At 39.8% G+C, this 26,502-nt stretch overlaps 1 protein-coding gene across 6 annotated transcripts in view; it reads left to right on the top strand.

The window, feature by feature from the left end:
• Positions 1-26,502, top strand: part of LOC140197714 (intermembrane lipid transfer protein VPS13B-like) — a 1,066,299-nt gene that overhangs the window by 879,730 nt on the left and 160,067 nt on the right. For all 6 annotated transcript variants that reach the window (XM_072258131.1, XM_072258103.1, XM_072258121.1 and 3 more), the window contains exons 34-37: positions 3,799-4,507; positions 7,325-7,462; positions 16,762-17,154; positions 24,255-24,457. In XM_072258131.1, coding sequence (XP_072114232.1) covers positions 3,799-4,507; positions 7,325-7,462; positions 16,762-17,154; positions 24,255-24,457 — 1,443 coding nt within the window. The remainder of the gene's footprint in view (positions 1-3,798; positions 4,508-7,324; positions 7,463-16,761; positions 17,155-24,254; positions 24,458-26,502) is intronic.

The following is a 26,502-nucleotide window of genomic DNA, read 5'->3' on the forward strand; positions in this document are numbered from 1 at the left end:
TTTTTGGATAGGTCTCCATTAGCTTTGTACAACATGATGGAGCAAGATATGCCCATTCCTCCGCAAAATTGCACAAGCTGTGCCAGGTTAGTTGGGGAAAGACAATGGACAGCAATCTTTGGGGTCTTGTAAGAAATGTTTGTTTGGGTTAACGTCAGGACTCTGACTGGGCCACTCAAAGACATCAATTTTCTTCATTTGAAGCCACTCCATGGTTGTTCTGGCAGTGTGCTTTGGGTCACTGTCCTGCTGAAAGACGAACTTCCTCCCCAATTTAAGCTTTCTGGCAGAGTCTAGCAGGTTTTTTTTTATCTCGGATCTCTCTCTATTTAGCAGCATTCAGCTACCCATCAATCCTGACAAGATTTCCAGTATATACTGCTGAAAAACATCCCCAAAGCATGCTGCTATCTCCACCATACCCTACAGTAGTTTGATGTTATCAGGCAGTATTAAATTTATGCCACATATACTGCTTGGTGTTGAGATAAAAAAATTTCCACTTTAGTTTCATGTGACAACAAGACCTTCTTCCACATCTTTACAGTATCTTCTAAATGATGTCTTGCAAAGTGTTTATAGCCAAGGCAATACTTTTTTTTAAGCTAGGGCTTCTTCCTTGTCACTGTTCCATGACACTCCATTTGTGCAAGGCTTTAGAGATTGTGGATCCATGAACATCATCTCCAGTTGCAGCCACTGATTTCTGCAGCTCACTCACTGCTGTGTCACAGAAGCCTCTCTTACCTGTGGCAACTAAGTTTAAAGGGGCAGCCTGACCCAGGCAGTGTGAGTGAGTTTTATATTTGTTCCACTTTTTCACGATGCACTGCACTGACCTTCAAAGTATATTCAGTGCCTTTGAAACGATCTTGTACCCTTCCCCAGATTTGTGCTTTTCTATTATTATTTCCGTGACTTGTCTTGAGTGTTCTTTTGTCTTCGGTTTGGTTTGATCTGTTGAAAACCTACCATAATGTTGGACCTTACAGCGAGTGAGGATATTTATTCAGGTGATACTCTAATTTTCTACATCAACAAATTAGGTGAGTTGGTAAGGTAATATACAGTATTGCACCCAAGAAAAGGTAGTGTAGTAATTACAAAGGGGATGAAGGTTCACAATTTTGGTTTTTAATTTTTAGTAAATTGCTAGCAGGCTTTGGAATTTTTCTTCCAATTTGACATGAAGCACAATGTTTTGTAGATTAGCTTAAAAAAATCCTACTTCAATATATTTTAAATTTAGAACACTAGACAATAAAATGTGAAAATAGTTGAGGGGGCTGAATACTTTTTCAAGACACTGTAGTTATAGAACATAGAATAGTACAGCACAGTACAGGCCCTTTGGCCCACAATGTTGTGCCAACCCTCAAACCCTGCCTCCCATATAAGCCCCCACCTTAAATTCCTCCATATACCTGTCTAGTAGTCTCTTAAACTTCACTAGTGTATCTGCCTCCACCACTGACTCAGGCAGTGCATTCCACACACCGACCACTCTCTGAGTAAAAAACATTTCTCTAATATCCCCCTTGAACTTTCCACCCCTTACCTTAAAGCCATGTTCTCTTGTATTGAGCAGTGGTGCCCTGGGGAAGAGGCGCTGGCTATCCACTCTATCTATTCCTCTTATTATCTTGTACACCTCTATCATGTCTCCTCTCATCCTCCTTCTCTCCAAAGAGTAAAGCCCTAGCTCCCTTAATCTCTGATCATAATGCATACTCTCTAAACCAGGCAGCATCCTGGTAAATCTCCCCTGTACCCTTTCCAATACTTCCACGTCCTTCCTATAGTGAGGCGACCAGAACTGGACACAGTACTCCAAGTGTGGCCTAACCAGAGTTTTATAGAGCTGCATCATTACATCGCAACTCTTAAACTCTATCCCTCAACTTATGAAAGCTAACACCCCATAAGCTTTCTTAACTACCCTATCCACCTGTGAGGCAACTTTCAGGGATCTGTGGACATGTACCCCCAGATCCCTCTGCTCCTCCACACTACCAAGTATCCTGCCATTTACTTTGTACTCTGCCTTGGAGTTATGAAAGGGTAATTATGTTTTAATAATCTAGTAGAGTTCTTTTAGAATATTACTAGAAACTTAGATAAGGGAGAACCAATATTTAGATTTTCAGAAGGCTTTAGTAACATGCCATATCCGAGGTTTGTCAGGAAGCTTAAATCACATGGGTAACATACAGAAATGGATTGTCAAATGGTTAGCAGACAGATATCAAAGAATGGAATTAGAACATAGAACATAACAGCACAAGAACAGGCCCTTCTGCCCACAGCATCATGCCAAACTACTTAACCTAATAATTAAAAACTTAACTGAACTAATCCTTTCTGACAAAATAATGTCAAAATAATCCATTGTCAGTAGATTTATGTGCCTATATATGAGACATTTAAATTCCAATGTTGTATTTGCCTCCAGTACCACCCTTGGTAATGCATTCTAGGCACCCACCGCTCTCAGTGAAAAACAACTTAACCCTCATAACCCTTTTGATCTTACCCCTCTCACCTTAAATAATGCCCCCTAATGTAAGACTTTATGACCCTAGGAAAAAAGATACCAGCGGTCTACCCTACCTATCCCTCCACCACCCCACAGAAAACAACCCAAGTTTGTCCAGCCTCCCCTTATAGCTCATGCCTTCTAATCCAGTCAGCATCCTGGTGAACCACATCTACATCCTCTCCAAAGCCTCTAAATCCTTCCATAATAGGGTGAGCAGAAATGAATGCAATAGTTCAGATTGGCCTAACTAGAGCTTTATAAAGCTGCAAGATGACTTCCTGACTCTAACTCAGTGCCTCATCTAAAAAAGGCCAGCAAACCATAGTGCTTCACGGAGTAATGGGCCATGACCAATAGAGTTTTGCAGGAATTGGTGCTTGGGTGACAGCTCTTCACAATCTAGATCAATGACTCGGCTAAGGGTCACCAAAACTAGGTGGAATTAAAAGTAGGAGGAGGATGTAAAGAAATGTCAAGGGGATAAGGGCAAGCTGAATAAGTAGGCAAGAATATAACTGTTAGGATATCACTTGGAAAAAATATGAAATTTAAAATCCACTTTGATGCACAAAATAAAAATGCAGAATTTTTTAAAAATGATGTGAAATTGTTAAAAGTTCAAAGGGGCCTGGGTGTCATTGTGCATAAATAACTAAAAGTTAATGCAAGTGAGCTGAACAGTTACAGAGGTAAATGTTATGTTAGGCTGTATCATGAGAGGTTTTGAGAACTGGAGTGAAGATATTTGTAAAGTGTCCTGGTGAGACTACATCTGAAGCATCACATATTGCTTGCATTTCAGTCAATAAAATGAGATGCTTAATTGATAATTTTAAGGATGGAATTTAAATTACAATGAATATCTCCTTATATCTATGCATCATTTAGCTTATATGCAACACTTTCATGATGTTTAATGCTTATCGACAGTGATCCAACCAATATGATGCCATCCACATGAAGGATGTTTTCCTGTTTTCCTAAAACAGGCTTTTGACACCTGGGTAGTGTTTCTTCTCCTTGCCTGAATTTGCAGTCCCATTTATGGATAAATATGGAATTGCACCATTAGCCTTGTGTATCAGTCAAAATCCTGGTCAATGTTATTGGAAAAAATTGAATGAAAGAGCTTGCTGTGTGTAATCTTATGTGCTGTTAACACAATCATACAAATGAAAACAAATGAACAGTAGAAACTGCCAAATCTTAAAGCCAACATGCTGCTATTAAATGTAATTTTTGACATCTTACCATTGCAGACCTCTCATCAAGATCAGAGTAAGATTACCTCTCCAGAAGGAGCTCCTATGGATGCTTCCTCACGACACAGTGGAGCCCGGGACAGTGGTATTGGAAGTGATAGTGCACGAATTCGGATTGTGCAGATTGAACAACAGAGCGGAACCAGTCATCACCGGCTTGCAAGGCCTTCCCGCCAATCTTCCATTGTGAAGAATTTAAATTTTATCCCTTTTGATATATTTATTACAGCTGGTGGTATCTCACTGATGACCTATTCATTCACAATTAATCCCAAAGCAATGACCCAACAAGATAGCCAACAGAAGAGAGACAGTGACAAAGTCAGCAAGAGTACATTGAACCTGAAAAGTACTGAGACTGAACAGGTGCCAGAGAATAAAGTGGGCCAGCTAGAAATTGCGGTAATGACAGCTGACGACGTCCTGAATAGTAATTCACCATTGTCCACCAGGAAGGTTACCAGTCACTTGTCACTGGAGAGTCTCCACACACCAAGCAGATCTTCAGCTCGCCAGGCTCTTGGAATCACAATAGTCCGTCAACCAGGCCGCAGAGGAGCAAATGATCTTCAGCTGGAGCCCTTCCTGTACTTGGTGATAGCCCAGCCTTCATTACTAATGAGTTGTCACCACCGGAAGCAGAAGGTGGAGCTAACGTTTTTTGATGCCACTTTGAAAGCTGTGCCACCAGACTACAAATGTATGGGTAAGAATAATATTATTTACCTCTTCTCATTAACCTTCCATCTCTCCCTGCTGCCAAAAATTATAGTTGAGGATAGGTTGCTGAAATATAGCATAAGCAGCAGAATTTTTGAGAGAGAAAAATTATAAAGACATTATCTTCTGGAAGTTGGGAGGGAGACTCAGGGTCATGAGATGGTGGGCCTTACTAACTGGAGACACTTCAAATAGGAAAATCAGGAAGCAAAGGACTGTAGGAGACTCAATTGAATTTCACAGTACTCATCTTAATTATTTTTCTCAATTTTAAGATATTTTTTCTTCAATTTGAAAAGATTTTTGGCTGTTGACATGTGGCGGGAGATCCTAGACAGGAATCACAGACAGACATGAGTTGGGTATTTACCATCCAGATATTTGTACTTTGGGTAGGATATCAATGGGAGTTCAATCTTTACGGAAGTGAATTGGCCTTTAGAGAAGGATTGGGCTTTTGAAGAGAACTGAGCATTGGGCATCAGGGGGTTTCTAGAATCTACAGAGCATTGTAGCATTGAGCAGTGCACATAATGGAAATCTGGCTTTGTATTCTGTTCTCAGGGGAAGCCATAAATTGAGAGGGGAATGGATGTGTGAGAGTCAGATAACTGGAAATCTGTTTCTGGAGTGCTTTTTGGGTGGACAAGGGATCTGGTGGGAAGAATTTCTGCTTTTACAGTACGTCCCCAAATGTTGCTGGAAAACCACATATCAGTTGGATCCAAGCTTTGTCAAGGTTATTGAGACCCAGGTAGCACTTCTAACATATTAAAGGTATCACCTCAACACCAAGATTGTGAGACTCTTTCTTGTTTAGGTCACATGAGTGTAAGTTTTTTTCTGAAAGTGCTAAAATACAGGGGCAGCAGGTGGGTGGACTGTGCACATACTCAAAGTATGTTGAGCTTCCTTTGGCCCCTAAAGACTTATGCAAAGGATTAGGAATTTGCAATCACTTACTGAGCTAAGCCCATGGGAAAATATGACTATTTCTATTCTACAGATTCACTTTCAAGAATTCTGTACAACTTTTATTTGCACAGTTTGTCTTCGTTTGCACATTGAATGTAGGTCAATATTTGTCTGCTTATGTATAGTTCTTCGTAAAATTCTGTGGTGTTCCTTTTTTTCCTGTAAATGCCTGCCAAAAAAATTGAATATCAAGGTAGTATATGGTGATATGTACGTACTTTGATAATAAATTTACTCTGAACTTTCAACGATAGAACTGATTGCATGGAATAAGGTCAAACTATGCTTATATTAGTGGTAGTTGTTAAAGTAAAGCAGTCTACCTTGTATTATTTTTGTGCTTTCACTTATTTATAATGATGCTGAAGACTGCTGTTTGGTTCACCAGGTCCTTCCCAGTTCTCAGGCTGCAATCCCATTAATCCCATTCCTCCTCTAGTCATTTCCTTACAGCCTGATATTCCATTCTCTCTCACTTATCCTTTAATTATCTTTTTTTTAACCACGTATCTGCACTAAGGTATCATTTATAGTAGCATGTCTTTGGGAAGGAGCTAGACTCCAGGCAGAAAGCAAAAGGTCACGAGAAGACCATGTAAGCTCTGCACAGACTGAGGTGCACCCAGGCCCTTGGATTTAAGTGGAATCCATGTTGACTGTTGTGCTACTCTGCAGTCCTGTGTTTTTGCATGTCTTATATAGTTTTTCTTTGAAAGTATTTGCTCGGGTAAGAGGGATCTATTAGATAATATTACTGATGGGCAGCAGTGGTGGCAATAGCAAATATTGGTTGAATTATAACATCCATTGATTGGAATTAAAATGTGTGTACAGATATTGATGAGTATGATAGTAATTGCAACATGCAATATCTTCTATTGGCAATAACAAAAGCCAAGTAATCAGGAGCCCTTTAGTGTTTGTGAAGGGAGATGGAAGTTGATTATTTGTGGTTAAGAGGAGAAGATGTGTAAGTTAGATGTCAGTAGATGTTTATCTATGTAGGTCATGCATAGAACTCTAGATCTTAAAAGAAAGCTTGGAGCAAAGAAGAATTTATTTGCCTGTGTTAAGATGTTGATGGTGAAGGGCAATAAAATTAAAACAAAATGATTTAATTTGATAATACCAATAGATTTACACCATGTAAATATTAATGTAAAAACATTTATTACACATCACTCATTATCCTTGAGATGATTGCAGTGAACCGGTTTTAAATAGCTGCAGCCTCTACAGTGAATACTGAGCTCCTTGACATTGATCCAAGGACAAGGAAGGAACAACATCTGTTGATTGCTTTGGAAATGGCACAATAACTTTGCAATTTAGCACAGCTTGACTGGCACTTCACTTTGAGTACAGGATTACAAAATCTTTGGCAGAGTTATATTGCTTTCAAGATGGGAGTGGAAGGCCAACAAATTTCCTGAATATTGTCTTTTGAAAGGGTCTAGCTGTGCTTTTCCTGTTCATACTGTGTAAACTGATGAAAGTACATTGAACTAAGATAGACAAGGGCCCTTTATCTTCAACAGACAAAGGGAAAATCAAAATAGTTCGCTATGACTTAACAGAGATTAGTTTTATCCAAATGGATTTTTTTTATTGTGCACTTCAATTTGAGGGCAGCTGGATTCATATTTTATAATAAGCAGAACCTGCTGAAGATTATCTTTGTGCAAGTAGAATTATTTTCACTGGAATAAATGTTATATCTGATATTTAAAACAGCATGTCAAATTTGGCCGTGCTTTTTGCTTATATTTCAGTCTTTCAAAAAAAAATCAGGTGTGGACTTTTTAATTTCATTCTTGTTCTGTTATAGATCCAGGTAAGACCCTTCCAGAAGCTTTGGACTACAGTGTGTTTTGGTTGCAGACTGTTCCAGGGGACGCTGATCTCAAAGCTGGCATTCCCCCTCCTCTCCTGTCTTTGCAAATTAAAGACTTTCTTAATGGGCCAGGTAAGAGCACAAGACTTTATATCCCAAAGCACAGTTTGTTTTGATTACAACCGCAGAGGCTGGGAGCTGCCTTTGGCTGCAATACCTTGCCTAAAGTGCATCTCCCAATCTCTTCACAATCTCTTCACAATCTTACACGTGTCATTAAGAAAGCACAGCTAAAAAGATCCTTGGGTGGGTCTCTGCCATTTATTTTTGTGTATTTAGTTTTATGTGGTACAAACTGGAGCAGTAATCCTTAATGAGTTGAGTGAAGATCTAATGTTTTTCCGAGTGCACTGTATGTTGTAAACAATTTGTCAATTGGCAGGAGAAGGAGGTAAACATATGCAATTTAGCAGAAACCTAATCTCCCAATTTAAACATGCAAGAAGCCCAGCAGTCATTCTGCATTATGAAAACTTGAGTTCAGTGACAGCAAGTAGCTAGACAGTGAAACCACTAATGAATGGGTAATAGGATATGGCAATGCACTTGATACCACATGAAGAGGCATTTTTCCATACATTTGGCAAAAGCACCAACCAAATATTTTTTTCCAGATTGAAGTAATAGGATCTCAGTATTAGTGAGTATACATTATAGTTCCCGCAGGAAACGGTGCTTGCAACACGCAGACCTGGGTGATAGGAACATAACAGCGTATTTTGTAAGTAAGCGGAGGATTTATAACATACCTGTGCAGGTTATAAATTGATGGCGTAAATCCATCCGTCATTCCACTTGGTTTCTAATGCCAGAAATTTAAGGTCCTCCATGGCTTACTTTAGTTTATTGCTAGCCAGAGAGACATAGCTTTATATGGGTCTTCAGAAAATAGCAATAAAATATTATGTTGGCATCCTGTTCACCTAAAAAATAGTAGCATTGTGTTACCATTATGGTAAAAGGAGATTATTTGCCTTATTCAAAATGTTACACATTACATAATTCAAAAGGAAGTTCTACTGCAGCTGTTATAAACTTGTATGTGATTGATTGACCCTCTGCTCCCTGCTCATTCAGGATACCAAATAAGTATTTCTTCAAGAGAGTCCTGAATTTAGCAAAGGATATAATTCCATCCATTAACAAGTTCAACGACTCCCCGAAAAGCTGCAGAATAATGTGACCAGAAACCCACTAGAGCAATAACTCTGGCAGGTGATAGATTAGTTAGAACAAATTGGAACCATTATGGCCTAGCATCCCTGGTTTCCATCAAGTGTTTTTTAAAGGGAAAAAAAAAGTCGTCATTTTTACACAGTGGTTGGCCCTACAGAGCGCCTATAACAGGTTAATTTGAATCATATGATGTGTCACTGGCCTCATCTGACACAAACTTCATTCCATGTGTAAAACAGTAATAAATCCATTCCCAACCGAGTCAAATCCCCGTGGAGTGGGTGAATGCAGACCCTATCCTGGCATGCTGGCCCTTCATAATTTGAAGCAGGGTAATTGGTGTTGCAGGAAAAAAAATCCCATAGTGAAGGAGCATTAGAGCAGATGCATACCGAACCCACACACACATTTCATTCTGTACAGATGTTTGCCGCAGGTATGGCATCATATAACTTCAGGAATTTGCCCAATTGATCCCAATTTTGCAGTGCTCCTAAGCATGGTGACACTGTTTAAAGTAATAATTTTTGATTTAAAGAGAGCTGACATGTGAGAAAGAGAGTTCGGCAGTATTGTAATGTATTCAGGCTTCGTTTAAAATTTACTTAAGGTCATTTGTTAATGTAATGATATGCTGTCATTAAAAGTTCTTTTTTCACTTGACGGGTAATGTTTTGATATTTCAGCAGCAGTGTAGCACAGTACCATAGTTAGTGCTTCTGATTAGGGAAACAGTTTGAAACTAAACTTGAACTGGTATAAGTAAATATATTCCATTAGTTTCATAGCAGTGAATTCAAATAAAATTAAACACTAAGCCACTTAAAGAGATATTAGACTGGTATAAAATAACTCTTGTTTCAAAGTTTATCTGCATTGTAACATTGTGTAATTCAATACCACTGAATATTTCTAGAACAAATAACAGAAATGAGTTGTATGACCAAGATTTGACAATCTATGTCATTTCAACCTAGACTCATCTTGGAAAGGTAGTCAATCATCAGATGCTTCTTGATACACCATCCAAGTGTAGTTATATTTTAATCTTTTTTGTTTTGCTGATGTGGTATTTATTATGCGACATCAACAAATTAGTTAATTTTGTAATAGTTATGACAAAATTCTCTGTTATTAGAGAATATTGGCTACATATTAGAAATACAACTCCTTTTCAAAATAAATCTAATGTAATAAACATGCATCAGGCCTATTGAAATAAATGCTAATTTATGTGTCTGAGAGAGAGCCTGTGATATGTCATATACTGGGCGAAGCATGAAGTCTTTGGGTAACTGCAAGTCTGTGTCTTTGCAATTGCTTTGCTCATGCTTGAGTGCTCAGTGGCGGGTGCCGATGCATTTTTTGCCAGTGAGGAGAGGGGGAGAATCATTGTTTGCTGCCGCTTATGGGTGGGAGGGAGGGGAGCTGGGGGAACTTTGGGGTTCTAACATTTAACTGTCGTTCATTCTTTGGGGCACTCCTCTGTTTTTGTGGATGGTTGTGAAGAAAAAGCATTTCAGGATGTATATTGTATACATTTCTCTGACATCAAATTGGACCTCTGAATCTTTGGTGTTTCTGCCCATCTCTTCTGTGATTCTTATGCCAGTGGTTTCTGTGATTACAAGTGCTATTTTAATACTAAACATCAGACTTGGCATAGTGGGTATGGCACTTAGCACTGATTCATAAGGTTGTAATGTTAGGTTATGTTCCAGCTATTTAAACACTAAATTTAGAACAGGGATGTAATACTGGACTGTCAGATGATCCACAATAGTAAGAAATCCCATCTGCCCTGAAAGGTGAAACATCCATGACAATACTTTGAAGATGAACAGGACAGTTTTTCCCATTTCCTCGACATTATATATCCCTCAACTTTAAGGCTGAACATCCTTTAAGCATTTTTATTCATCATTTTAATCTAACTTTTCCTTTAATGATATGATGCTTATCAGAATCATTTCATGTAGTAGCAAGTTCCACATTATCACATCTTTTTAGGGAAAGGTTTTCCTATGGGTTTCTTAGTAGATTTATTAGTGACTATTTTATTTTATATTCTAAATGTTGGACTCTTGTGACTGTCTCCTGTGATGGTATTGGGTTCACTGTCCAGAAAGCCCTAAATGCAAAAGAAAATTTTAAGCTCTATCTGATATAGGTTTCTACGGATGCCCTCACTATAGGGAAGTTCTGCTGTATCAGCCTACTCTTTAAAGGCTAACTTCCTCCCTGTCTAGTCTTTGTGGTGAGATCTTTCTGCCAATACCCACCACTTGGAGATACTTTCAGCTAACAAAGTAGTATAAGCACAGCTTGTTTTATTTTTAATGATACACATCTAAACTTAGACAAATAGTTCTAAACACACATTTAAAACTAACACAGGATTTTCTGATTTATGAAAGATTTTCAAATTTCGATAGATTTATAAACTAAAAAGGATTTCCAAACATGGGTTCAAGACTTACGCACATACTAACGGGTTGCAGATGAACGAATTGTCTGTCGCACAAACCAAAGATTGAGGAATGAATTCTAGTTCTTCTTTCTGTCAATCTGATGTTCTGTCATTCTCCTTGTTATTCATAATAATCCCAGTGTTTTCTAACATTTATACTGCTTTGCTACTAGTTGACATTATTTGCATGTGATGTTTTTCGGATACTTTTGCTGGGACAAAGCAATTCAACAGATGGTCTTAAAGCTTCTGGGGTCAGAGATCCCAGACACCCAAAATTAATGCTGTAACTGTACCTGTGTTCATGTGCTGAAGTGACAAAATCAGTTTGGCCTGCAAGCCTCCTTGATCTCAGTCATAATAATACAAATAACTTAACCAGTATTATCTGGTTTGATGCAGGCTAATTAACATAACCCTAAAGTTTTATGTTGATTAAACATGGGCCTACAAGACCTCACAGTTTTGTTAGTTTACAACAAGAAGCTCACCAAGGAATATTGTTAAAATCTACCCTGACCCTTTGGAAAGGTCATGCTGTTGTTCCAGGAGGCTGAGGTTAGCAATAAGCTTCCTGGGTCCTGGAAAATGAATATCCATCAGGTGGATTTCCCCGCTATCTCTGCCAACCACTCCCCCCCCCCCCCTCCATTAACGGAGCCTACTGATCCTCTCCCATAGAATCTGTTCATAATTTGACAAGGTCACCTCTGAGTCATCTTCAAGGCAACGATTTCCATTTGTTCTCTCTTTCAAAAATAGAAGCACATCAAAGTCAGGAAATGACACAAGAAATAAAGAAATGAGAGAGTACAGAAGCAGCATAGGACCCAGATAGCTATCTGACCCAGGAGTCATGTCACTCTAACTTCTGGAAACCTCTGGCCCTCCACTCCCACTACCTTCTTAGATTTTTTTCTACTCACTCCTTCTCATAAACCTTCAACTGCCCTTCTTTCTATGTTGCTATGGAGGGTGCACATACTGCAGAGGGAAATGCTCTTTTAAACATTGATATCATCTCTCAAAAGTACCTTAGTGTACTCCGTTCAACAGATACTTAACTGTTCAAAACAATTGTTATTTTCCATTTGTTGCTTCTGTTGCCTAACACATAGACTTTAATGCATTCCTTTAAAATCCCTCCATGGTCTCATTTTGTTATATTTAGGCCAACCTATGCAGTCATTAATAGTCGTCCCTAGTAGCATAAGGGTTTGTATTACTGCTTCTACATATTTACCTTCATGTTACCTTAAGGGATTGTCATCTGTCCTACATTACTCTATTGCTCCTTATGTTACGTACCCCGTAACTGGGTTGCCAAGCCAGCAGAAATGGAACACTCAGTTAGAGTCTGGATTACTAGAACTAAGAAAGTTTTATTAAAGAAACAAGCAACACAGTACTCTAATCAAAAGGATAATAAATGCAACAGTTCAACAATGATAAACACACATGTACACAGAATTAGGATAACAGGATCAATCAAGCTCTATCATCATCTAGGGGTAAATGACCAGTTTCAAAGTGACGCAAAGTTCAGTTCAATTGAGTTCAGTTCAGTTCACAGTAATCACTGCCGTGGGAGATGGACAGTGGGGGGAAGGAGAGAGAGAGCAAAAACGAATGAATATTCAAACGGCTTCCACACAGACCTTCGATATTTTTCACAGTCAGCTTTCAGGCGAGCCCTTTGTGATGTCTTCTGAGGTCACTGACTGTGACCCCTCCGTTTCCAGATACGATCGTTTCTCTGCGGTGAACCTGGCACCCAGGCAAGGGCGGACACACACCAGGTTCCCGCCGGTCGTACCTTTCCATCCTGTGCGTCTATGGCTTGGTCCCGCGACCAGCCCTCCAAAACTCCTACCGACTTGTGGGAGGCGCACCGCTTCCAGGGTCTCGTTACCTCGTGGTGTGTCTGCCTTAGCGAACCTGTCCCTTTTTATCCCCCTGCTGGGGTATCGCCTGTCCATCACTTCAAACAGTTCAGGATTCAACGAGGGAGCCGATCTTGACAACTCTCCTTCTGTTAAACTCTCCCATCCCTTCATTAACATCTCCAAATGCTGCTCCATTGTTTTCCTTATCTCTCTTTCTCCTGAAGACAGGTGGCAGACCAACTGCTGATCCCACTGGTGCCAGCACAGGACAGCTAACATCTTAATCTATGTGTATTCTCGTCACACCTGTAGTTCTCCTTCAAAGTCTCTTTGGCTGGTTCCTCTTGTTTCCTTCTAAAGCATCCTGAAAAACATGTCTGTTAGCATATCCTTGCTCTAATCCTTTCACCATGTCATTGACCCTTCTCCAACTCCCAATTCACCTTTCCCATGGATTGTCAATTCACTTTCCAGTTGGCATCCTTCCTTCACCTCTTTGCAAATTAGTCAGAAACTTATTTCATATAAAGAGAAAAATGCTGGGAATACAAATAATTTGAACTCAACAACTAACACTTGAAAGAAGTTGTTTGTCTTCAGTAAAAATGCTGTTATACACTGGCTCTCTAATAGGCATCTGTTAGTCTCATGAGATATGGATTTGCGCCTTGGAAGGTTTCCAGGGTGCAGGCCTGGGCAAGGTTGTATGGAAGACCGGCAGTTGCTCATGCTGCAAGTCTCCCCTCTCCACGATGTTGTCCAAGGGAAGGGCACTAGGGCCGATATAGCTTGGTACCGGTGTCATCGCAGAGCAATGTGTGGTTAAGTGCCTTGCTCAAGGACACAACACGCTGCCTCAGATGAGGCTCGAACTAGCGACCTTCAGATCACTAGACCAATGCCTTAGCCACTTGGCCACACGCCAATGGCTCTCTAATGCATACTGTTAAACCAGGATATCATGGTACACAGATGGATTTGAGACATTTTCATAATAGCCTGGTTTCTGGAATATTGCCACAATTGCTTCATACATTACTTTCAATTTTGTAGTGAACGACTTGAATGGCAGTGCCTTCATATCCAGGCACATTTTTAAAATGTGTACTTAGGGAAGAAATATAGACAGTCATAATTAAATAATACATAATTTTTTGATACATATTCAATGTACAAATGTTTGTATTTGCTGGCAGAAAATACTGCTTAAAACTGCTTAAATTCTGTTACAAACAACAGTGAATGGTGATGATTTTCCCTCACCACCATTCAGGGCCCCAAACAGTCCTTCCAGGTGAGGTAACGCCTGTGAATCGTCTGGGGTCATCTATTGTGTCCTGTGCTCTGTACGTAGTCTCCTCACATCGGTAAGACCTGTTGTAAATTTGGGGACTGCTTCGCTGATCACTTCAACTCCATCTGTCAACTGGAACTTCCCAGTTGACAGACATTTTAATTCAGATTTCCATTTGCGTTCCAACATGTTGGTCCATGGCTTCCTCTTGTGCCAGAATGAGGCCACACTCAGGATGGAGGAGCAACACCTTATATTCCGTCTGGGTAGCCTCCAACCTGACAGCATGAATATCGATTTCTCCTTCCGGTACAAAAAAATTTCCATTCCCCTCCGCTCTTCCTGTATTCCCCACTCTGGCCTTTTATGTTTGCTCACCTGCCTATCACTTGCCCTAGGTCCCCTCCTCCTTCCCTTTCTCCTATGGTCCACTCCTATCAGATTCCTTCTTCTCCAGCCCTTGAACATTCCCACCCACCCGCCTTCACCCATCGTCTTCCAGCTAGCCTCCTTCCTCTCCCCTCACCTTTTTATTCTGGCGTCTTCCCATTTCCTTTCCAGTCCTGAGGAAGGATCTCAGCCCAAAATGTTGACTCTTTATTAATTTCCATACATGCTGCGAACCTGTTGAGTTCCTCCAGCATCTTGTGTGTGACATTATGGGTTCCAGCCACACTGCAGCTATTGTCATGCGAAGTGTGTGCCAACAATTTAGCTGAGTATTGAGGGACTGCTACACTGCTGGAGGTGCTTTCTTTCTGACTAACCCCATCGCCTCTCTGGTGGATACCAAAGAACTCTTGGCAACATTCTCTTGGGCAACATTTATCCTTCAGCCTACATCACCTAAACAGTTGTTTATCTCATTAATATTGGTGAGACCTTGCTGTGCACAACTGGATTGCTGCAATTCCCAGCTTTGCAACAGTAAATACCATCATTACCTTGACTACAAAATGAATTGGGTTCTGAAAAAGAAGAAGAAAGCCCTTAACTCTGAGTGGAGTCATCGGGACACCGTCATGATGGCGTTTTTTTTTAGCAGGCTTTCTTATTTTTACAAGGTCGAGTTGCTAGCTTAACGCTCAACCCAGCACAGATGGAAGGGGGACGGCTGGATTCGAGCTCGAGAGCCTTCAGTCCAAAGTCCAGCACTGATGTCACTATGCCACCAGCCAGCTTGGGTTCTCCTGAGGGTTTGAAAATTTCTGTTAGTTCCTTTCACAGAAACAACATCTCTACTTCCACTTATTGAACATACTCCATGGGTACGTTCATGGCTCATCTAGAATTATGCCTGAGAATTAGTCCTTGCACATTTCGTCAAAGACTTACCTTAAATAAATTTGAGACTAAAGTTTAGTTTAAAATTTAGAAACTGGAATGGGATTTAGATAAATCACCTTTCTGAAATATATAAAGGTGAAGTATTTATATGCCAGCGTCACTACTTAAACTCAACAATAATCAGATGTGGCAAAGTGCATTTTCTAATCAATAACAGCTCCTTCAATCCAATGTGAGCTTTCTCTTTAAAAATGTCCAACTATCCACTGTGTTGTAGTTGTAACAGATGCTAGTCCACATTGTATACTTAACTTGTAACGAGAGTGACCATTTCTTTTCTTCGTAATAAAAGGCATATGCAAAGTAAAAGCTGAACCTGTCTACTACAAAATAACATATGCTTGAAGGAAGCAATGCAGACGTGCACAGGATTCCTAATTGAATCTCAGCACTTGTGTCACAAGCTGGACCAGCTCCACCCCAGGACTGCATACACCTCTTCTAATTCACCCCAAATGTCCATTACTTGACTTACCACACAGTTTAATCGTAACTTGAGATTTATAATGTGGCATTTACTGTATTGTTTAAAAATTAGTTGATTTGTATTTCCCCCAGTGTTGGTAAGAAGCCTGTGGATTTGACAAATTGACTAATACATACAAGATGTACATTTGAATAAATTTTGTTTCAATGTTTTATTTTAAAGAAGGTAAATGATTTAGAAAGCAGCTGAATTTTAAGGAATAGGAGATTCCACCCACTCAACTTGAAAATTACTGCCAGTTAAATTGAAAGTAATGCAAGTTTAAAAGAGACCATCATGTTAAAAAATTATTTTAAGCCCAAATTTGTATAATGGATAAGGTGGAAGAAATGACCCCTTAAGTTTGGGAAAAAGCAAGGACCTCAATGTCACTGCACAACCATTTCTGATTGTCAGGATAAAGGACTAGTTAAATAATCAGAACGCTGTTGTAATCTGGAGCTTGTACTTTCCTCAGATAGTAAAAGAAAATCATACGAACAAGTTACGTACTAAAATTTGATGAAACCTTTTTCTGCGTAGATTTGAATATTTCTTTCCCTTATTACTGTTTTTTTCTGGCTGCCATGGTTATGTGTGTGCTACGATTATACATGCAGCAAAATAACTAAACTAGCCTTTTTGCTTTGACAAGTATGTCAGTCTTTCTTAACTTTCTACTTGGTATGAGTGATTATTTTTGTTAAATACAGTGCTTTATTTTTTAAACAGCTGAAGTTCATTTGGAATTATCACGTCCCTGGAAGGTCAACTTGAGTCTTGTCAAATTGGATCAAGTAACAAATTTTGTAAAGAGGATACTGCCAAGATATAATCATGAGATCACCTCCAAAGCTGCAGTCTCCCCCAAAAGAGTTTACAATAAAGATGAGATGTTTACATCAACATTTGGAGTGAAGAATGAACCAGGATCATTCACCGAGAGAGCAATTTGTCAAGGAAGCAATTGGAAAGCCATGTCATTTTTTCAGAAGTTTTCCATCCACACAGTTCAGATTGTTGCTGTGATGGAGATGTTACCTCATCCCAGAAAGCCTTCTATTCTGACCTCACTTTCAAGCCTAGAAGGTGCTCTTAACATACGAGTAGGCCCCAAGCCCACAGGTGAGTTAAACTAAACTGATAGTTCCAAGTTACATCTCTGTGATCGAATGTTGCGAGTTATATGAGAAAATGTTAGTTTAAGTCCAGCTTACTCCATTGCCAAGTGTGAAAGGAGCCATTTTGTTTCACCTATTGGATTACTTTCCTTGAATGAAAACACAAAATGCTGGAGTTTCTTAGCAGCTCAGGCAGCATTTATGCCAAGAGTAAAAAAGTTAAATGACTTTGAAGTTACAACTGAATGGGCATCTATCTGAAATATTAGCTCTACTTCTATCTCCGCAGAAGCTATTGACGTGTAGAATATTTCCAACAATTTCTGCTTTTGTTTTAAGATTTGCAGTATCTATAGTGTTTGGCCATTGTGTAAATGTGATTTAATATTATGCTTTGAAACTAACTAGTTTGAAAAGAAACGGCACCAAAGATCACTTCACGATAGTAATATGTTAAAATGTGAGTGGGTACCATAGTTCTTATATTAATTTTAAAAATTGGGTAATTATTCTTTAGATTATATTCTTATTTTTAGGACATGCCAGAAAAATGTTATTAGCCCTTAAGTAATGAATTATGTAAATTAAAGTGGCACAGAGAGGGCTAACTTGTTACCTGTTATTTCCTCGCTGTGCTATCAAATACTCTGATTTAGTAGGCTGAAAGTACAAAGATGTTTTATACAAAGTATATGTAAAAAGGTGTAAATGATTTGTTATGTTTCCTGATCTCCTGAGTAGTACCATTTTGCTAAAGTCATCTGGTACAAATGACTGTCAGACTTGCCAAATTTCATTCATTGTGAAAGTTTAGATTAGAAGACAAAAAGAAATACTGCTCTGTATTTAAAATATACCTTGCATTTTCAAACAATTTCCCAGGTAGTTATTCGTTTAGTTATTAAAAGAAGTCATAACAATATTTCAAAGGAGCATTTTGCAGTTAAGCATTTTCTTATTTCTGCATACCTGGACCCTGTTTTATCTCCCCTGGTTCAGTCCCTTCCTACCTACATTCTTGACACTTCTCACATCTTGGATCTTTTCAGTGACTTCACTTTTCTTGGCCCCGATTGTCTCACTTTCACAATGGATGTGTCCAGTTCCCATGCACCCCCATCAGGAGGGCTTTAAAGCTCTCCACTTCTTTATAGACAACAGACCCAATCTGTTCCCCTCCACCACCACTCTGCTCCATCTGACGGAACTGGTCCTCACTCTCAATAATTTCTCCTTCAGCTCCTCTCGCTTCCTTCAAACCAAAGTTGTAGCCATGGGCACTATATGGGTCACAGCTGTGCCTGCCTATTTGTCGGCTATGTTCCAAGCCTACACTGGTATCACTTCCTAATTTTTCCTGTACTACATCAACAACAGCATTGGTGCTGCTTCCTGCACCCATGCTGAGCTCATCAACTTCATCAACTTTGCCTCCAACTTCCACCCTACCCTCAAATCTACTTGGTCCATTTCTGACACCTCCCTCCCTTTTCTTGATCTCTGTCTCTATCTCTGGAGACAGTTTATCTACTGAGATCTTTTATAAACCCACTGATTCTCACAGCTACCTGAATTTTACCTCTTCCCACTCTGTTACTTGTAAAAATAACATCCCCTTCCCTCAGTACCTCCGTCTCTTCTGCATCTGCTCTCAGGAGAGGCTTTTCATTCCAGAACTAATGAGACATTCTCCTTCTTCAAAGAAAGGAGCATTCCTTCTTCTACCATCAATGCTGCCTTTGCCCAAATCTCTTCTATTTCGCACATGTCTGCCCTTCTCCCATCCACCGGCCACCCCACCAGGGATAGGGTTCCTCTTGTCCTTGCCTACCACCCTGCCAGCCTCCGCGTCCAGCACATAATTCTCCATATCTTCTGCCATCTCCAACGGGATCCCACCACGAAGCACATCTTTCCCTACCCCTCCCCCACTTTCCGCAGGGATCACTCCCTACATGACTCCCTTGTTTATTCGTCCCTCCCCACTGATCTCCCTCCTGGTACTTATCCTTGCAAGTGGAACAAGTGCCACACCCACCCCTACACCTCCTCCCTAACTACCATTCAGGGCCCCAAACAGTCCTTCCAGGTGAAGCGACACTTCACCTGTGAGCTTGTTGGGTTCATATATTGTGTTCAGTGCTCCGGTGTGGCCTCCTTTATACCAGTAAGACCCAACGTAGGTTGGGAGACCGCTTCACCAAGCACCTATGCTCCTTCCGCCAGAAAAAGCAGGATCTCTCGGTGGCCACCCATTTCAATTCTACTTCCCATTCCCATTCCGATATGTAAGTCCTTCGCCTCCTCTACTCACACCCAGTTTGGAGGAGCAACACCTTATATTCCATCTGGGTAGCCTCCAACCTGATGACATGAACATTAATTTCTTGAACTTCTGGTAAATGCCCCCTACTTCACCATTCCCTATTCCCATTTCCCTCTCTCACCTTATCTCCTTACCTGCCCATCACCTCCCTCTGGTGCTCCTCCCCCTTCTCTTTCTTTTTTGGTGTTCTACCCTCTCCTATCAGATTCACCCTTCTGCAGCTCTTTATGTCTTTCACTAATCAATTTCCCAACCCTTTTCTTCACCTCTCCCCTACTCCCGGTTTCACTTATCATCTACCATGTTGTATTTCTTCCTCCCCTCACCCCACCTTCTTACTCTGACTTCTCATCCTTTTTTTCTCCATTCCAGATGAAGAGTGATGATGAGTCTTGGCCCATAATATCGACTGTTTACTCTTTTTCATAGTTGGTTCTTGGCCTGCTGAGTTCCTCCAGTGTTTTGTGTGTGAAGCATTTTGTTGACAAGTATTTATCTGGTCTTTATCATATTGTTGCTTGTGGTTGCTTCTATGAGCAAGCTACTTGGCCAACATTAGAACAGTCTTAAAATTCTTGTCCTTAAAATTACATACTTGGCTGTAAGATAGTTTGAGAAAGAAACATGAAAGGAGCTATATATTAACCAGACATACACGCTATATCTATCTGATGAAATAGCCATTAACTAGTTAATTGGCACATTGATGCAGTTGGTACAGCCACTGCTTCTCAATACCAGCAACTAGATAGATGGTCCAATAATTTATCTCTGATCATTCTGTTCATTCTCTCCTCAAGTATCCACTTAAATCTTTCCATTCCATCCTTCTTCATTCTCTCACTTCTAGTACACTCTCATTTCAATTCCATCTCCTTTCAATTTACATCCATGAGATCCAATTCCTGTTAAAAAGCTGACCACACAATTTCTCTTTCAAGTCTTAACATTGGCTGGCATTATAACCCCAAACTATTTTATCTAATGGCTGGTCATCCCTTTGTTATCTCCATGCTTGTCTCAATCCTCAGAGCTTCCCAAAGGATGCATGAAGATTTCCTGCAGCTGTCCTGCCAAAAGGTCTTGGCCAGGAATGTCAACTGTACTTTTTTCCATAGCTGCTGCCTGGCTTGCCGAGCTCCTCCAGTATTTTGTTTGTGTTGCATGGATTTCCAGCATCTGCAGATTTTCTCTTGTTTGCTAAGTGTTTTTATGGCAGGGTCATCCACAGTGATGGGTCTGATTACCACATGGAAACCTTGCCTTAAATCCTAGCCCTTTCACAGGCTCTGCCCAATTAGAATGGCCAATGTAAGATAAAGGATCAGAACTGGGCCATTTAGACCATCAAGTCTGCTCCGCCATTTCATCATGGCTGATCCAATCTTCCTCTCAGCCCCAAATCTCCTGCCTTCTCCCCATATCTCTTCATGCCCTGACCAGTCAAGAAGCTATCATCTTCTGCCTTAAATATAGATAAAGACTTGGCCTCCACAGCTGCCTGTGGCAAATAATTCCATAGATTCATCACTCTCTGGCTAAAGAAATTCCTCTTCATCTCCATTCTAAAAGGATGCTCCTCTGTTCTGAGGCTGTATCCTCAGGTCTTTGACTCTCCCACCATAGGAAACATCCTGTCCACATCCACTCTATCAAGGCCTTTCACCACTCAATATGCAATCACTATTGGAAGCTTTGTCATGTGTACTTGCTTAATTGTTCCACTGCTGTGCTCACTAGCTTCTCAGGGGCTAAACGCTTCAGTTCATTTAAAATTCTCCTTCCCCATTTCTTGTCCACTTGCTCTCTGCACCCTCTCTATTTCAACTGCATCTTACACAAAACACACCATACACAAGTTGTGGGCTGACTAAGTGTGGCCTGCAGTTCTAATGTAACCTCCCAGCTCTTGTGTTTTATACTTCGGTTCCTTAAGGGGAGCAGGCAATGTAGTTATTTTTTTTAAGCAACAAGCAAAACTCTGAAGGAACTCAGTGGGTCAGACATGAACTGTGGATGGAAATAGATAGCTGACATTTTGGTTCAAAACCATTATCTGGTCTGCCATGAAAGGCATGGAAGGGCCTCGACCTGAAATGTTAACTCTTTGGCAACATGGTAATGTAGCAGTTAGCATAACACATTACTGCATCAGTGACTAGGGTAAGGAGTTTGTACATTCTCACTGTAACTGTGTGGGACATATGGAACATGTTTTGAGTTTTGACACACAATGCATCAGGTTTCCTTGCCTGATGCACACACTTCCAACACTGGATATTAGTTAATAATTGAGAGCTGGACCCATGTTTGGTATCCCTATAGCCTAGCCAGGACATTGAAGCCAATCTGCCATACCTGTGACGGAGGTCAACTAGTTCTACAGATGGATCGTCCAATTTACTATCTCCTCATGTGTTTTTAACAGAAGATAGATATAAACATTTTTTTTTCAATTCACAGAACTTTTTAGTCTTCCCTCTCTTTATTATAATAATATTTACTTCTTGAAATGTTATAAGGTAAACAACACAACAATCATAAACTCACCTTAATGTATCAATGTTCATGGTCTGTATTGTTTGGTGTTATTTTGCCATGGTACTGGATAACCTACATTCCATGAAAGCTGTATTAGATAGAATCAAAAGTACTGCTGCACCTCTAGAAAGCAGCTCAGGAGTTTGCTACTGTGTGCACCACATGAAATAATTTTTTTTGTCAGTGTAAGCCGGCAGACAAATTAAACATTAAGGAAACCACGAGGGATTGAACCCAAATGTAGTTTGTAGAGATGAATACAAATCACCATTAAAATTTCCCCTGGAACTGCACTAGAATATTGGGTCACTTGATTTTGTCTCATTTGACACCAAGTAGTTTAAACCCTCCATCTTCCCTGCAATCGATGAGAGGTTATGATCATATTGGCTCTGTAACAACTGGGATTTTGAACGTCATTACAGCATATCCCCCACTCTCTGAAAAGAAAAACTCAAAGGATTTAGCTGACACCAAGCTAAGTTCACTGAATCTTGCAATAATACGAAAAGCACCAGAATCTTAATTCCTGTCAGTGTTTGCCTTCTGCTGAGGTGTGTTTGAAATCCAGCGAAAGTAAAATGTAGGAGGAAAGAACAGATGTTGTAATGTTGAAGAAACAAGCCACCACCTAATCCTTGGGCCAGAAACCTGCAATAAATTGTGAATTTAAAGCAGTCTAAAGCCTCCAGAAATGCTCTGTGCTAAAAAGTTGACGCTGATCAGTCCTGTAGAATTCAAATAAATATAACAAATGCGAGAGAGTATGAAAATTAAGCTTGATGTCTCTTGGATTGTTTAAAAAATAATGCTGAAATATTTAAGTGAAGATTAGTGGAGCTGGAAAAGATCAGATATCTCTCTTGTAGTTAGTTCTTTTTTCTCTCTTTGATCATTTAAGTTTTAGGAAAATAGCACCAATTTTCAAATTTGTAATTTTTAACAGTGGTTTATTGGAGGAATTAGTTAAAATTAGTTGTTGTCAAAACTGTGACTTGGTCTGTTGCCTCTTCAGTGTTCTGACAGCTGTTTACCTGCCTTCTCTGTGATTTAGCCAGATGAGATCATATAAATTGATAACCATCTCTGTGTTTTCTTCTGATTCATCTCTGACCTGAACTCTGCTTGAACCTAGTTAGACACAAAACATCCAGGATTCTTGGCTGAAGCCATAAAATTTAATTAAAAGCTACAGAAATGATGTGTAAAAGAACACCACAGTGCCCCAATAAAGTGAAATTAAGTACTATGATGGATTAAAATAATAAATGTGCCTGCTTCTCTGTGTTTGAAGTGAAGGCAACAAATATGGGTTTCCAGCAGTCAATATAGTAATGATTTTAACAGGAAAGGTTATAAATGATACCTACACGGATCTCATCTGCTTAACATCACTGTGTGCATTTACTGAAGACTAAATGATATTGACTCTGCAAAGGTATACACTCTGCTCAACAAAGCTGTACGCATTCACTTTGAAGCTCCGTTTCACAGCGTTTTGCTCTGACTGCATACAGTTAGAAATTAATAGGATCACTTAAATTTGTAGTGTGACTATGCATGTGATTTGTTTTCACATGCCCTTGCTGAAGGAGTGGTGGAGAAAATATGAATAACAGAATATATGTCAGCATCAAACAAATTGCTTCCATTGTTTACTTTGAACTAAATTTAATGTCTCTTAAAACATACGTTAAGTGTTTTCATGTTCCTGCTTTAGAAGGGAAGGGACAGCTAAATACATCTTAAGTACCATCCCCAGAGCTCAATTTGCTATAGTCAGCATCTGTGAGAGTGTAATGTAAAAGATGTATTTTATGCTTCTGCCCCCTGAGCAATGTTCCGGGAAAGGTGTTAAATTATTTTTTTCAAGAAGCTGAATTAAAATACAGATTTCGAAATATTCAAGTATGCAGAATATTCGGCTGAGCACAAGAGTACATGTTATATTTCCTTTACAAGACAGGTCAGTCAGTCAGCAAAATAAATTGTGTTCCATAAATTATTGCAGAGAGTTCAGTTGCTTCAGCAGTTTGCTCATAACTCCACAATGCTGCTTAGGAGCTGGCATCCTCTATTAATTACGTACAGATGTAAAGATCAGAGAACTGATTCATAAGAACTGCAGAAAGAATGAAGGCTAAGACAAATGTTTCTTTTAGCCTTGCACTATTTAATTTATTGTGCAGTTGTGCAAGAGAGGATAAATCTGACATTCTTTTCTTCCTCTGTTTAAGGAATGATCTTGGGTGCCACATTTGCACTTCAACTGAAGGACTTGCTCATAAAGACATGCCTCAAAGACAGGAATAAGGCACTAATTGGTCCGTTCTGCTGTTCAATGCAACTGGAAGCTAAGTGGTGTAGGCACAGTGGCGACCCTGACCCTTTTCACTCCATTCCAAAAGTGCTGGTTGACGTGAAAGCTGGGCTGATTCAGGTTTGTGTGGGTGGCAGTGGTGTCTGGGAGAGTCTGGCTTTAATGAGTCTGTTCCTTGTTTGACCCAAATGTCTTTTATTTCCAGCTCTCTAAATCAAGCAGAGAGCACCCTGGTAACATGATCGGGTTATCTGGTAAACTTCAACACTCTTACATTTGAAGTAGTTGATTTTTTTTAACATTGAGTAATAAACTTCTAAAAAGATCAGAGGAAAACAAACATTTGAGTGGGGCAATAAAATGAAATGACCAATATCATACTGTAAGTATGGTACCTACATTCATAAATATTTTTGTTTTCTTAATAATAGAGATAAAACTTTTGAGGTAAGTTGTTGGGATAAATAATTTGTCATCGTTTTCATTCTGCAAATAAAGATCACAGTGGGCACAGAAACCTAATTTTCAATTGACCCTTGGCATCCCCAGCTTGACTTCAGTGTTGAACAGAGATATAAATTCTTTCCACCTTTTATGGAGGATTATTGCATCTGAATCTTACAGATTCACAGATTTGTAGATATTGGGTGGTTCAAAAGTTTTCTCTTCTAATGAAATTACCCTGGGGTTCTTCTGATTGGTGTGCATAGAAGTGAACAGTCTTGTCTGAGTCAGAAGATTGTCGTTTCAGAGCCTTGAGCACAAACATTTAGGCTGTTGCACCAGGACAATGCTGTGTGGTCTATTGTTGAGTTTAATTATGAGACATTAAACAGACACCTTGTTGCACTCTGAAAAGGATATACAAAGCTCTTAAGGGATTATATTTATATTTGTGACCCAACTAGTGTTTTTTGTCTGCCACCTTAACAAAAACAGATTCAGCCAGAATAATCTCACCAATTTGAGATCCTTACTGCTCAAAAAATGTCTGAAAGAAATAATCATGGCAAAGACTGTAGCATCAGCCAACATTTTAGCTGTTGTACTGAATACCTGTGTTGCAGAACCAGCTGCACTTCTTGTCAACCCAACCATGTGGAAAATTGTCTGGATATATCCAATTTCACAAAAGCAGGCTAACTCCAATCCTCCCGCAGATTTCTGCCATTCTGTTTAATCTCCTCCATGAGCAAGCAATGGAAAGTGCTGATAGTGGTAATTGGTTTATTATTGTCACATGTACTGAGGTACAGTGAAAATCTGTTTTGCACGCCATCCATACAGATCATTTCACCACATCCAGTGTTGTACAAGGGTAAAACAGTAACAAAATGTAGCATACAGAATGCAGATGGTGCTGTCAAACAACACTTAGTCACCTATACCTTGCTCACCAGTGTCTAGTTTGAGTTTCAGCAGGACCACTCAGCTTCAGACCTCAGCACGATCTTTGCCACAGAAATACAAAGCAATGACCATCTCCAACAATTCTGTTCAAAAACTTAAAGAAACCACTGGAGCAGTATGGTTGCATAGTGGTTAGCATAATGCTGTTTCAGCGCCAGTGACCCAGGTTCAGATTCTGCTGCTCTCTGTAAGGAATTTGCACGTTCTCCCTATGGCCACATGGATTTCCTCCAGGTGCTCTGGTTTCCTCCCACATTCCAAAGGTTTGGAAGGTTTGTAGGTTTATTGGTCTCATGGGCGTAATTGGGTAGCAAGAGTTTTACTGTGCTATATCTTCAAATACATAAATAAATAAGACAGGGTCTAACCACCTACCTGTAGTATTTAGTTGCACTGCTATTATGATTTTGTATTTTATATACAGTATTAAATTTTATGATGTAGGCATGGTAGGCAAGACAAGCATATTTTGCTTTTTCCCAATTGTTTTTGAGAAGGTCGTGGTGAACTGCCTCATACTGCAAATGATCAACATTATGGAGATCACTTCGATCAAAATCTCAACTGTACCTGCCACATATATATTGGGACTCCAAAAGCAGTTGAAGGGCTGGATATCATGCACCAAGATACTCACTTCTTAACAGACATAAACATTGCCAACACGTGCAAGGCCCAAGTTAAGAGTGTGATGGAATCAATTGCGTGGATGAGTGAAACTCCAAATACTCTTTCAAAGCTCTACATCATCCAGG

This window comes from Mobula birostris, chromosome 1, assembly GCF_030028105.1.
Source record: "Mobula birostris isolate sMobBir1 chromosome 1, sMobBir1.hap1, whole genome shotgun sequence".
Taxonomy (NCBI): Eukaryota; Metazoa; Chordata; class Chondrichthyes; order Myliobatiformes; family Myliobatidae; genus Mobula; species Mobula birostris.